General features: G+C 33.3%; 1 protein-coding gene across 1 annotated transcript; it reads left to right on the forward strand.

The window, feature by feature from the left end:
* The first annotated feature begins 8,517 nt into the window (after positions 1-8,517).
* On the forward strand, positions 8,518-10,813 carry LOC108459516 (AT-hook motif nuclear-localized protein 22-like). Its single transcript, XM_053022101.1, has 2 exons — positions 8,518-9,382; positions 9,582-10,813. The coding sequence occupies exon 2, from the start codon at positions 9,609-9,611 to the stop codon at positions 10,512-10,514; it is 906 nt and encodes a 301-aa protein (XP_052878061.1). The 5' UTR covers positions 8,518-9,382; positions 9,582-9,608; the 3' UTR covers positions 10,515-10,813.
* Positions 10,814-12,676: the final 1,863 nt, after the last annotated feature.

Below are 12,676 nucleotides of genomic sequence, written 5' to 3' on the forward strand. Positions count from 1 at the left end.
GTAGTATAAACGATTCCATAGAAGCACCCTTCTTTTTTTTGTCTTTACAAATTACATAATGAACAGTATTATAATTGTTTCAACTTTATTGTTTATCCTCACATGGTTGGGTTTAGTTTTCTTATTTTAATTACTACTACTACAGCTTCACAAATTGACAATTTAACTGCCAATGAATAAATTAATTAAGTAATAGCTAAATCTGAATGCCACTTCTCTTAATTCACTATTAATATCATGAGGTATAAGTCGAAGAGGTTACGTCAAAATATTGGAAAAAAAAAGCTTGGCTATTAATCTATAAGTATTACAAACTTATTGAATTTATTTCAATTTAATTGTAAACATATATATATATATATATAACATACTACATGCAGCTAATTTAACAAACTTTCAAAAGAGGTTCTCCAATTTTTCAAGGATGATAAAGATGGAACTATTTTTCACTTGAGAAAGGATTGTATGAAAGTGTAATTTCATTTCATCCCTATCCCTTTCCAATAAGAAAATGTCAAATCAGATTTTTTGAAAAAAACTGAAAATTAAGAAGAAAAATTTGATTTGTCATTCTCTGTTAGGATCAACCAGATTAAGCAACAAGAAAAAAAAATAGAAGAATAAATTGAGCCAAAGAGGATAAAAAATCATGGGCAAATATAATTTTACTATAATGGTAAAAGAACGAAAAGTACAAAATCTCAAAATGTAAACACAAAATTTTATGAGTTCTAATCTCAAAAGTGTATTTTCTAAGGTTGTGAAAGAACCTATTTATAGGCTAAATTAGTAGGTCAAATAAACTATACTAATAAATGTTAAATATATTATACTAATAAATACTAAATCTTTTACAAAAAAAATATATTTTATTTAACTTGACTTGCAGTCAATCTTTTGAAATTTGAGTAACACAAATCTAACATTCTCCTATTAAAAAAGGATAGGGATGGCGTGAAATCACATTTTCATACCATTATTCCTCTTTTGGAGAACACTTAGTTCACGTTGCTGTTTTATTTCATTCTCTTGTAAAAAGAAAATCAAAACTAAACGATGTTAGTATCATTTTGTTTTAGTTTTAAATCAATATTGCGTATTAATCATTCGATTGATGATGATAAATACCAATCACATACCAATATATAAAGTCTTAATTAATAAATTACTTATTATAAAAACTCATTTATAATTTTTTTAAAATTCTAAAAGAAACGTGACTGTAATTAAAAAGGTGAACACCAGAGCTTGGGATTATTTATACAGATACTTGGTGATAAGTTGAGCAAATACATTAATAGCAGTACAATCTATATGGTATTCCGATATCCAAGAGTACGTATACCATGCTATTTATATTATTAGAAAATAATAAAGGGTTGTTTTTACGGTCTGTAATTAATGCAAATAAGGGTTTTAATTTACAACTTATTTCTATTAGGATAATCTTAAATATCAATAATATTGTGTTACATCATTAACTTTTAAACATAACAAAATATTATTATACACTCGTTTATATCTAATATTTTTTCCAACTTAATTTAATTTTATTTAAATTACTTAAAATAATTAATTTTAAATTATAAATTAACATATTTTCTTCTTTTATAAATTTTAATCATTTTGTCTTTTTTTTTTTCATATGTAAGTTAATATTTTTATTTTTCTGCAACCACTTTTAAAAAAAAATAGTAATTTTTTCCATGTCATTGATGCATAGTTTTGATAATTGTTTTACCCTAAACCCCGAATGTAACACCCCTTACCCGTTCCCAAAACTGGGACCAAGCACAAGGTATTACCAGACACATACTCATATATTTTCGGGAAATACGGGATATAAAATTTCGTTCCAATTTAAACCCAATCAAACAACATCTTAGTGTCCCTATTATGGGCCTACGAGGCCCAAAACATACATTGAAAATGGTCCGGGTTTAAGAAAATTTCTAGGTTAATATCTCAGACGCCCGTGTGGAGACAATGCACACGCCCGTGTCCCCTACTCATGTGGAATTAATTGAATTTATTTCTTATTTCGAACCTGCAGGGGTTTTCAAACGGCCGAGCACATGCCCGTGTCCTTAGCCCGTGTCCCCCACACGGCCTAGACACGTCCATGTGATCACCCGTGTCCAAGAACTTGGACATTTTGTTTATGATGTCAGCATGCATTTAAGGGCACACCGTCAAGACACACGCCCGTGTGCTAGGCCATGCCCTCCACACGGTTGAGACACACGACCGTGTCACGGGCTAGGGACACGGGCATGTGCTCGGCCGTGTCCAAGAACTTGGACATTCTGTTTATAACGTCAGTATGCATTTAGGGGCACACGGCCAAGACACACACCTGTGTGCTAGGCCGTACCCTCCACACGGTTGAGACACACGACTGTGTCTCTACCCGTGTGTTTACTACCATGCATTCTAACTTAAAATTTTTAGGTGCAAGGGACACACGGCCGTATCACACGCCTATGGGGCGGTCCGTGTGAACCTTGTTAGGCTATTTTCCAAGCCTTTGGTCACCCTCTATCATCCCCATACTCTTATAGATTACCATAATACATAACTAGTCCTAATTATGCATCCCAAATGACCTTGATATATCTCATTGCATGTAAACCTCATCTCATTAGTTTTATACATGTTAGGTTATTCCCTTTTGTATTAAGGATTTCTATATCTTATAACACAATTAAGATTGTCTCATTATCTTAACTCATTGCCAATTATAACTTAGCCATCCCTTGTGATTTGGTCACATTACATATACTTAATGGTGATATGTCATATTTAATTATCACAAGAACATTTGGACATAAACATGCACAAATTTGTATGTCATAACCCTACATCAAAATGAGCCAATGTCCATGGCCATATACAAGTGAACACGTATACTTTTATAAGCCTTCGTGTTGGGTAATCAAATGACACATATAACAAAATAACAAAAGCCCTATACATGCCATTGAACAAAATAAAAGTATCTATATACCAAAGCTAGACAAGATGATAGTGTGTTGATTCTCCAACAGTCTTCCAACCTTTACGAGTCCTCGAGCTCTGTAAGATAGGGAAAAGAGAGGGGTAAGCATTTACATGCTTAGTAAGCCCGAATAACTGGAAAGTAAACTTACGATTAGTTAGCATACATCCATATTAGGCAATGAAACCAACAAGCATGAATTAGTTTTCCCTATCACATGCACTCAATTAACAAGTTAGTCTCATAACAATACACCATGTAAATTCGTCTTAGATGAGCTCATCATTCAACATTTTCATTTTTATATCTCATGTTAATCCTGTTGAGTTTTTCAGAAGTCTTGATGGATTATCCATTTACTGTCAAGTCATAAGAGCGATTATCTCAAGTATGCACTCCCGCGAACCTCACATCTTACAGCGGGATTACTAGCCCAGACTAAATCTCTTGTAGCGAAAAACACCCGTAATGAGCTTAGATATAAATTACCAGTCCAGGCTAAATTCATACCCTAGTCAGATTACCTATTCGGGCTAAATCCATTATGCATACATATTCTTCGGGAGGCTCGATCACTCAAGGAACACTCGTCCGGGCTAGATCCTTTCTATATTTGAGATCAACGGATTACCCGTCCGGGCTAAATCCTTTTTCTGCAACGCATGCAGGATCTCAAGTCATGTAAGCCGTGGTTTATCCATCGAATTTCCCTTTTTACTTCAACCGGGACATTTATTATCATATCATCATTATTAACATATTTCATGGATTTTCATGCCATCATTATAACCAATTATCATACATTCATAACACATGCAATTAGGAATATTAATAGTTTACTTAAAGTTATTCGAACTTACCTGGTATTCGTGTCGGTTCCACGTTTCGGTTATTCCGAAATCTTTCGTTTCCCTTGATCGACCTCCGGAATTTGTTCATCGGGGTCTATAACAATAAAAATGAATTATTAATACCTCACATTATAATTTTCGAGTCTAAATTTCACCCCAGACAAAATGACCGTTTTGCCCCTAACCTTTCACATTATTTACGATTTAGTCCCTAGGCTCGTATGATGAAATGCATGAATTTTCTACATTACCCAAGCCTAGCCAAATGTTCTTTCCTCTTATGGCAGCCCACATTTTTCCATTATTTCACATTTCTACCACATATTTTACACCTTTTTGCAAAAAGGTCCTTTTAGGTGTTTTTCATGAAAATCACCAAGAAAAAAATGTTTAACACACATCCAACTTTCATATTCCGCCATAAAACATCAAAGAATAAACATGTCACACATGGGTCACTTTGCAAACATGAATCTTAACTCGAAATATGGGTAGAAATGGAGAGAGTAAGCTACCGGGATTTCAAAAATACGAAGAATATTAAAAACAGGGCTTGGGAGCACTTACTATTGAGCTTGAAAATGTTGAAAACCGTAGCTATGGAGGGCTTGAGAAATTCGGCTGGATGAGGGAGAAGAATGGCTGATTTTTGCCTTCATTTTCCCATTTTATTTTATTAATTAGCCAAATGACCAAAATGCCCTTAAGGCATTTCTTTAAAATTTTATCCATACATGCCCATTTTTGTCCAAAAACTTAGAAATTTGGAAAATTTCTCCTTAAGGAATTCTAATTAATAATCTAAAGCAATTTCATACAAATTACTTCTAGAATCCAAGTTTTGCGATTTACTCAATTTGGTCCTTATTTTCCAATCGGACACCTTGCTCATAGAATTTCTTCATGAAAATTTAACACATGCATATTTTCATATTCTAGACCTCATAATAATCATAAAATAAATATTTAAACATTGGATTTGTGGTCTCGAAACCACTGTACCGACTAGGCCCTATTTTGGGATGTTACATCGAACCCAAAACCACACATCCTAAACTCGAACCTTGAATCTTGAACCCTAAACTTTAAGGTTTAGGGTTTGGGTTCAAGATTAAGTTTTAGTGTTCGGGTTTGGATTTTGGATTTTGGGGTTATAAATTTAGGGTTTAAGTTTAAGGTTTGGGTTTTAGGTTTTGGGTCCAGGGTTCAAGATTCTAAATTCAGGGTATAAGGTTTTGGAGTTGGGGTTCAAGGTAAAAGAATCACCAAAATTTTGTGTCAATGACATGAAAAAATTGTTGGAATATTATGAAATGATTAGAAATGGACTATAAATAATGTGGTGGGAAAGGTCTATAAAATCATTTATCTATATATGAGTGTATAATAATTATTTTATGTCTTTACAATTTGATGATGTGGCAAAATTTTATTGGTGCCTAATAACATTAGTTTTTAGGATCATCCTAATGTAACCTATTCCTTTTAATTTTGATAAATTGATTTTAGTTCAAACTTGTAATAATATTTTTTCCAACATGTTTTCAAATATTAAATATAGCACTCTAACTCAATTCATATAAATGTAAATTTCTTTATTTTATTTTTGTTAGAGAGAAATAGTTAGCAAACATCATGTTTTTATTATTGAAAACAGATTTTTATTTCTATTTATCAAACTTTTTTTCAATTTTTAAAAATAAAATTTATTTTTGAAAATTAAAATGGAAAATTATTTTAGAAAAATGTATTGCTTTTTCAAAAGTTGATATTTTCTAGTGTTAAGATATTTCTGCATAAAATATTTTTTGCTAGTTGACAAATTTTTTAAAACTATTTTTGATAAAATAAGCACAACATATATTATATTTCTTAAAAACATTATAGAACAATTTATGTTTTACAAACTAAATTTATTTTATAATAACTAAAATCTTATATGGATTTAATAAAAAAGAATGCCTAATTAAAATTTAATTTGAAGTTATGTATATGAAAGTGAATAGTGATATAATGGAGTTGGAGGTGGAGGTGTCAATGGATTGGGATGGCGCGAGTCAAGGTTTGATTCTGAAAAAATTCCAAGGCCAAGCTCAACCCTCCAAAAAGTCCATATTACTATTTAAAAATAATAAAACATATAATTTTATACTTATATTTATAATTAAATTTAAATAAAATTATTTTTAAGATTTAATTTAATTTAATTTTAGGTAGGGTTGAGCTAGCCCAAGAACAAAAAATTTCTTGTCTAAGCTTGAACCGAGTTGAATTGGCCACCCAACCGATGGATAGATTTAGCTAGAAGGATACAAGCTAAGCATGATTTAAATAAATACTCATATTTATATTATTAAAATTTTCATATTTTATACTATAAAATATTTATTGCTAAATTACTATAAATTGTAATATATATTTATTATTAAAGTATCAATTAAATTATTTTTAATAAAATATTAAGAATAATATTTAAAATTTAAAATTATTGGTAATGTTAAATTTTAAATGAAATTATGATATTGAATAAGTTAACTCGATCATCGACTCAAGATTGATGATAACATAATGATAAAGAATTTAAACACAAATTTGTGCTCTATATTTAATTTATTATATTAATGATTAAATATTAATATATATGTTTAATAATGTTGAAAATTGTAATATTTGATATTAAAATTTTATTATTTTTAAAATATTTTAAAATTATAATTAAAATTTTATTATTAATATAATAATATTTGGCTTGATTCAAGTTAATTTTATATAAAAATCAAGTTATTCATAAGAGATTTTTTTCAAAAACACGACTTGCACTCTTCAAAAGGAAAAATTAATTTTAGAAGAAAACAAAAGCTTATTTTTCATTGATTTATAAATTATTTTTGTTGAATAAACTATATTCATGAAACAAATATGAGAAAATGGTAAAAGTATTACTTGTGAAAAAAGCAGACACCCTTAATTGATATTATTGATGGAGTATATGATTCTCTAATCACTCCGAGATAATTTGGGTTCAGTGATTGATTTAGATATATTTATATGAAAACAAACCATGAAAGTGCTGAAGCTTTTACTTGAAATGTTGTCAACCAAAAATGAAAAGAAGTAAGAAATATAAAACTAAAGATGATGAAAATAAAAGGAATAAGATAATTTCACATAAGGGAATTAGTATCCATTTTCTATTATGCTTAGTCACCACGACTATTCTTTTATCGGTTAGCCAATGAGGTGCTCCCATATTGTACCAAATTGTATATTAATACTTTGACAGCTAGATTAATAATATTTTGTTATAACGATGATGTGTAAGTGAAGTTACATCACAACTCTACCATATGGAAGAACTTGTAGCTTTTATCTAAATTTCTACAACCAGGCTGCAGGTTCTATCGGCGGAACCAAAATTGCAAAGGAGACAACTGAAAATCCAACAGAGAGCATCAAATGGATTCATGGGATTTAGGTGTATTGGACTCTCTATATAGATAGATGGCACTAAGAAGTGAATATATAGAGTAGGGACTCTTCTCTTCAGTCATCCCATTAGGTAGCCATAAATATGAACCTCGTATTTCTCAACAGACCTCACCATGCTCATTTACATGAACTTTATTTTTATATCATCATCCCCAGTCCATTTAATCGTTTATATATATATTGAGAGAGGCGATATATGTATTGTAGTATAAACGATTCCTAGAAGCTCCTACTTTTTGTCTTTACAAATTACATAATGAACAGTATTGTAATTGTCTCTACCTTATGGATGGGTTTTGTTTTCTTATTTTATTTCTACAGCTTCACAAATTGATGCCAAGGACTAAATTCAATTACATGGAGCATAAGTTGAAGTGAGTACCTAAAAATCTAAAAATTAAGGGTGGAGAATGAGTTATATTATTTTTTATCATAAGTTCCGTTTTAATGATCGTGTAATAAACAAGGCATGCAGCTTGCTAGCATCCCTTAATCTCCCCATGCATCAAATTGAAGACAAAAGAGAGGTGAGGAGAGAAGAGAAGATTATTGTTGATTCATTGAATTGGTATCCTAGAAACAAGAGTCCCCCTTAAGACACGCCCCTGACCCTATTTTCGTTGCAGTAGGTCCAACTACAATTCCCCATGCCCACTCTCCTTTAATGCCCCCCTTAATTTCCTTCCCCCATATTATTAATTATGCAAATTATCTCATTTCCTTTTAAAAAGAGCTAACTTAATTAATTATATATCTAGTCCAACAACTTTGTGTGTTGTAATGTGAAAAAAATAATCATGAATGGCTTTTAGAAATATTGAAAACTCATGTTGGAATCTTTAATCATATGAATTAGTAAGTAATATATATTGGGTTGCAACTGTAGTCAAATGGATGGCTGACTCTTATTTCATTTTATTCGCGCAACGGCCACGGCAAGCATGAATCCAAATATCGTAACGCTAGCTGCTAGCTCACCCTTGTTTCAGTTTTTTTTTTTTAATTTCCATCCTGTCATTTTCCAACCACAATAACGCCTGGTTTCAGTTTTTCACACTTTCTCATTGCTTTATCGAATTATTAAAATGTGCAGTGCAGCACTACACAAAGAATCTCCGACTCCGCAGTTCAATGGAATCCTATAAACAAAGCCAATTGTGCTATGTATCAAACAGCTTTAAACTTCTATTACAGTAAGACTTAATAATATCTTGTGGGCAAGTGAGTTAATGAGATTGAGAACTACTGTAGAATGTAGATATGCTTATATTTTTCAGTTGTTAGATTGGATGACAGATACTGTTTTTTTGGGACAATTTGGAGGATGAAACAAAGAATCCCATCCCATGAAAGAGACCTTACATTACATAAAGCTAATTGATTGACAAAGGAAACATAACATTCTGTACTTTTTGGCTTTGGTTTCCAAGATTTGGAAATGGCAAATGTAGGGTCATTATCATGAATAGGGGTGGAAAGTAGGGATATATAGGAAGGGGGAGGAGGAGGCAGAATTTTTAGGGAGTAAAAGAGAGGGAAGGAGAAGAGAGATAGGAGGAGGCATGAAGGTATTAAATGGAGGACAGCATGATCTTCATACTGCAGACTTTTAATTCTCAATACAAGACAGACAGAGGGGGGCGAGAACGTGGGGTGTTGGGCCCCATGGTGGGCGGGGAAACTCGCAGAATATAGAGAGAAAGAGTATACACCGCCCATCCCATGCTCACCTCACTCACGCAGTCTTTACCAATACTAAACCCACCCTCAGCTCACCTGATCTCCACTTCATCATCTAACCCTAACCCAACACCCCCTTTTTTTATTTTTGACCTTTTACTAAGCCTCAGATCTAAACCCATAAACCATCTCTCCCCTCTTAGCATCTTTTGGCTATTTTTCATACCCCTCCCTCCTCTTCCTTATTTCTTTCCAAACCCTTAACCAAAACTTATCTTCATTACATGAGAAGCACATCAGTTCCAAGAATTAGTCAACTCACATCAAGAGTGGAGAGAATATAGATTCAGCTTAAAATTTGGTGGTAGATGCTTCAAATCTCTTCTCTTGCCCTTTTTTCGTGAAAAAAACCTGTAGATATTCAATTATTCAACATACCCAGCAATACCAAACCTCTAATCCACAAAGGAACAAAAATAGGAACTTTATTGTCCTTTCTTTTCTCTTTCTCCATCAGAATTCAGTTGGTTCTTGTACTGGTTAGCTGATTTGTTGATGATTAGGTTTCAACTTTGAAAGGACGAACAGAAATGGACCCAGTAACAGCTCATGGCCGTCATCTTCCTCCTTTCCTCGCTAGAGATCTTCATCTAAATCCGCACCATCAATTCCAACATCTCCTCCAACAACAAAATTCTGAAGATGAACAAAACCGTGGCCAGAAACGAGATCGAGAAGAAACAGCCACCACCACCGCCGCCACTGGCACTACTTCCGACACGGGTGGTGGAGGCAACGACCTAGCCGTAGCCCCTGGAACTGAAGGTGAACTCACAAGAAGACCACGAGGCAGACCTGCGGGCTCCAAGAACAAGCCTAAGCCGCCGATCATCATAACCCGTGATAGTGCCAACGCCCTCCGGTCCCATGTTATGGAAATTGCCAACGGCTGTGATATTATGGAGAGCGTTTCGACTTTCGCTAGGCGGAAACAAAGAGGGGTTTGCATTTTGAGTGGGAGCGGAACTGTAACGAATGTAACCTTAAAACAACCTGGAGCTCCTGGTGCAGTCGTGAATTTACAAGGACGGTTCGAAATTTTATCCCTTTCTGGGTCATTTTTGCCTCCCCCGGCACCAGCGGCTGCATCGGGATTGGCCATATATTTAGCCGGTGGTCAAGGTCAAGTAGTTGGAGGAACCGTGGTGGGTCAACTTGTTGCTTCAGGTCCGGTGGTGATTATGGCAGCTTCTTTTGGTAATGCGGCCTATGAAAGGCTCCCGTTGGAGGAAGAGGAACAACCTCTGGACCCGATTCCAGGAAGTGGACCCTTAGAGTCACCGGGAAGCATGGCTGCTCAACAACAACAACAACAGCAGCAGCAACTATTACAAGATCCCAACGGATCCTTCGCTCAAGGGTTACCACCAAATCTTCTAAATTCAGTCCAAATGCCAGCTGAGGCCTACTGGGGCACAGGTCATCCTCCTTATTAACAAAACAGAAAAAAAAAAAAACTCGGGTTTTTCTTTCTTTTTTTTTTGGTTTCCTTAATTATCCTTTTCAGTCACCTCTTGTTAGTTTGACCTTCTGATCACCTTTTAATCTTCTTCCTTTATAAAATAGTTGATTTTGATGTTTTTAAATTAAGTGTTAAAGATGCTGCTGATCATGGGATTCATCTGGGTTTGGTTTGAAGTTTGAAGTTTGAAGAAGGATGATGTACAAATTTTCTGGATTTTCTCCCTGGTGGGTTTTTCCGGTTTTATTTTTATAAAAAGTAGCCTTTTAATTTCTCACTTCTCCTCATTATTGTAGCTTAACGATTAAGTACCAGAAGATGGCAGTCATTTCTCACTCACATTCTTTTGCAGCTTGTCTCAGAATTGTTCTTCCCACAAATAAAATTCATCTTTTTAAAATATAAAAAAAAGCCAAAAAAACAACCTTTTCAGTAAGGTTCCTTTTCTTGTGCCATAATACTTTCAAGTTTCAGATTCTGTTGCTTATTAACTTTTCTTTTTTCTTAAAAAGAATATGAAATGAATTTACATTCATGAGATGGAAGGGTTTTGGGTTTCTTTAACAAAAAATCGGTTTATTGATGGTTCACATAAATAATAATATAAAAATTTTCTTGTTTATTTAACAGTGACCATCTTCTACTCTAATCACAAACTTCACTAATACTGCCACCGCATGAGTATTGGTTCATATAAATATAATAAATCTAGTGTCAGTTTGAGGTTCGAAGAGATGGCAAATGATGACTTGAAGAAAGGCAAAGAGATGGGAGGTTATGGGCTTAGGGTTTGGCTGTCTTTTCGCTACGTATTTTTTTTTTTTACATTGGTAATGCTAGGGTTCATTATGGAATAAGAGGTGAACATTGGGTCCTGGGTTACACGTGCGCTGCTGCTCTGCCAAAAAAAAAGAAAAAGAAAGCTCCTTTTCGAGGCAACCATTTCCTTGCAGTATAATTCCATGTAAAAGACAAGCAAGCTACCACAAAAACATGAGTAACAAGCAAGACAAACTGGGTCTCATCCTTAAGCGTTAAAGTTTCCCCTTTCTCTCTCTTTTTTTCAAAAAAAAAAAAAACTGTCATCCTATCATACGTGTAAAACGGCATGGAATGAATCAATTAGTGAAGGAGGTAAGTTTATGTTACATATATTCTACTTACACTATGATAATAATCAATATTGATTTTTTTATTTAATATGCTTCATTGTATATTTACATAAAAAAGTTTTAAACCCTATTTGATGTTTTAAGATTTGCTCCAATCTTTTTTTTTTTTTATCATTTCTTCGAGACATCTCATTTTGCTATATAGTAATGTTTGATTATCTTTTATTTTTTATTTTTTGCTGTTTTTAAACCCTAACTGATCTATGCGGGTTCTCCAAACAGAAACTTTACCTGAAGTACATGCTACATACTTAGCTAAATATGTTTTAATTACTCCTTGGCTGTTGTATATAATATATAATAGAGTACACATTTCTTCTAATTAATCATCAGGGTTTTCTTGAGCTCATCAATTGCATATGCACTTATCTTTATTATTAGTTTTTCTTTAGTTCATTGATCGTCCTTAACAGTATATATGCATATGCATGCAAACCCTCTTTTTTGGTGGTTCTTATTGTGATAAAATAAACCCTAAATTTCTTACATCTTTTCAACTAAAGAACCAAACGTGTAGCTTACTTTTGTACGATCGTTTGATTATTTCATTTTCAATATGTGAATGTATTTCTTCACTTTTCTATATTTTCTTCGAAATTAGATTGCTGAGCAGTGGTGAACTCTTTCCGGAAAACTTTTTTAAAGAATTATTTGTTTGGAGCCTATGAATCCCTCGATAAGTTGATATTCACTCTGGTTTTTAATTGAGATTTTGTCTCTCGACTCTATTGAAAGCTTGAAAGCTCAAGCTGAAGGCAGAGCTCATAGAGTAAGAGTGCCTCATCGGATCGAACTATGTCTGGTGCACGGCCACCTACAAAAAGAACATGAGCATCACGCATTTGGTAGGGTTTGAATCTTTACCCCTTCTATGGCATCTAAGGGCAATGCTACCACTTAATCGACCTTAGTGAATCTGGCTTCCAACATTCAAGACAAAACTCCGGTTCAATTCGTTGAATGG

This window comes from Gossypium arboreum, chromosome 11, assembly GCF_025698485.1.
Source record: "Gossypium arboreum isolate Shixiya-1 chromosome 11, ASM2569848v2, whole genome shotgun sequence".
Classification (NCBI taxonomy): Eukaryota; Viridiplantae; Streptophyta; class Magnoliopsida; order Malvales; family Malvaceae; genus Gossypium; species Gossypium arboreum.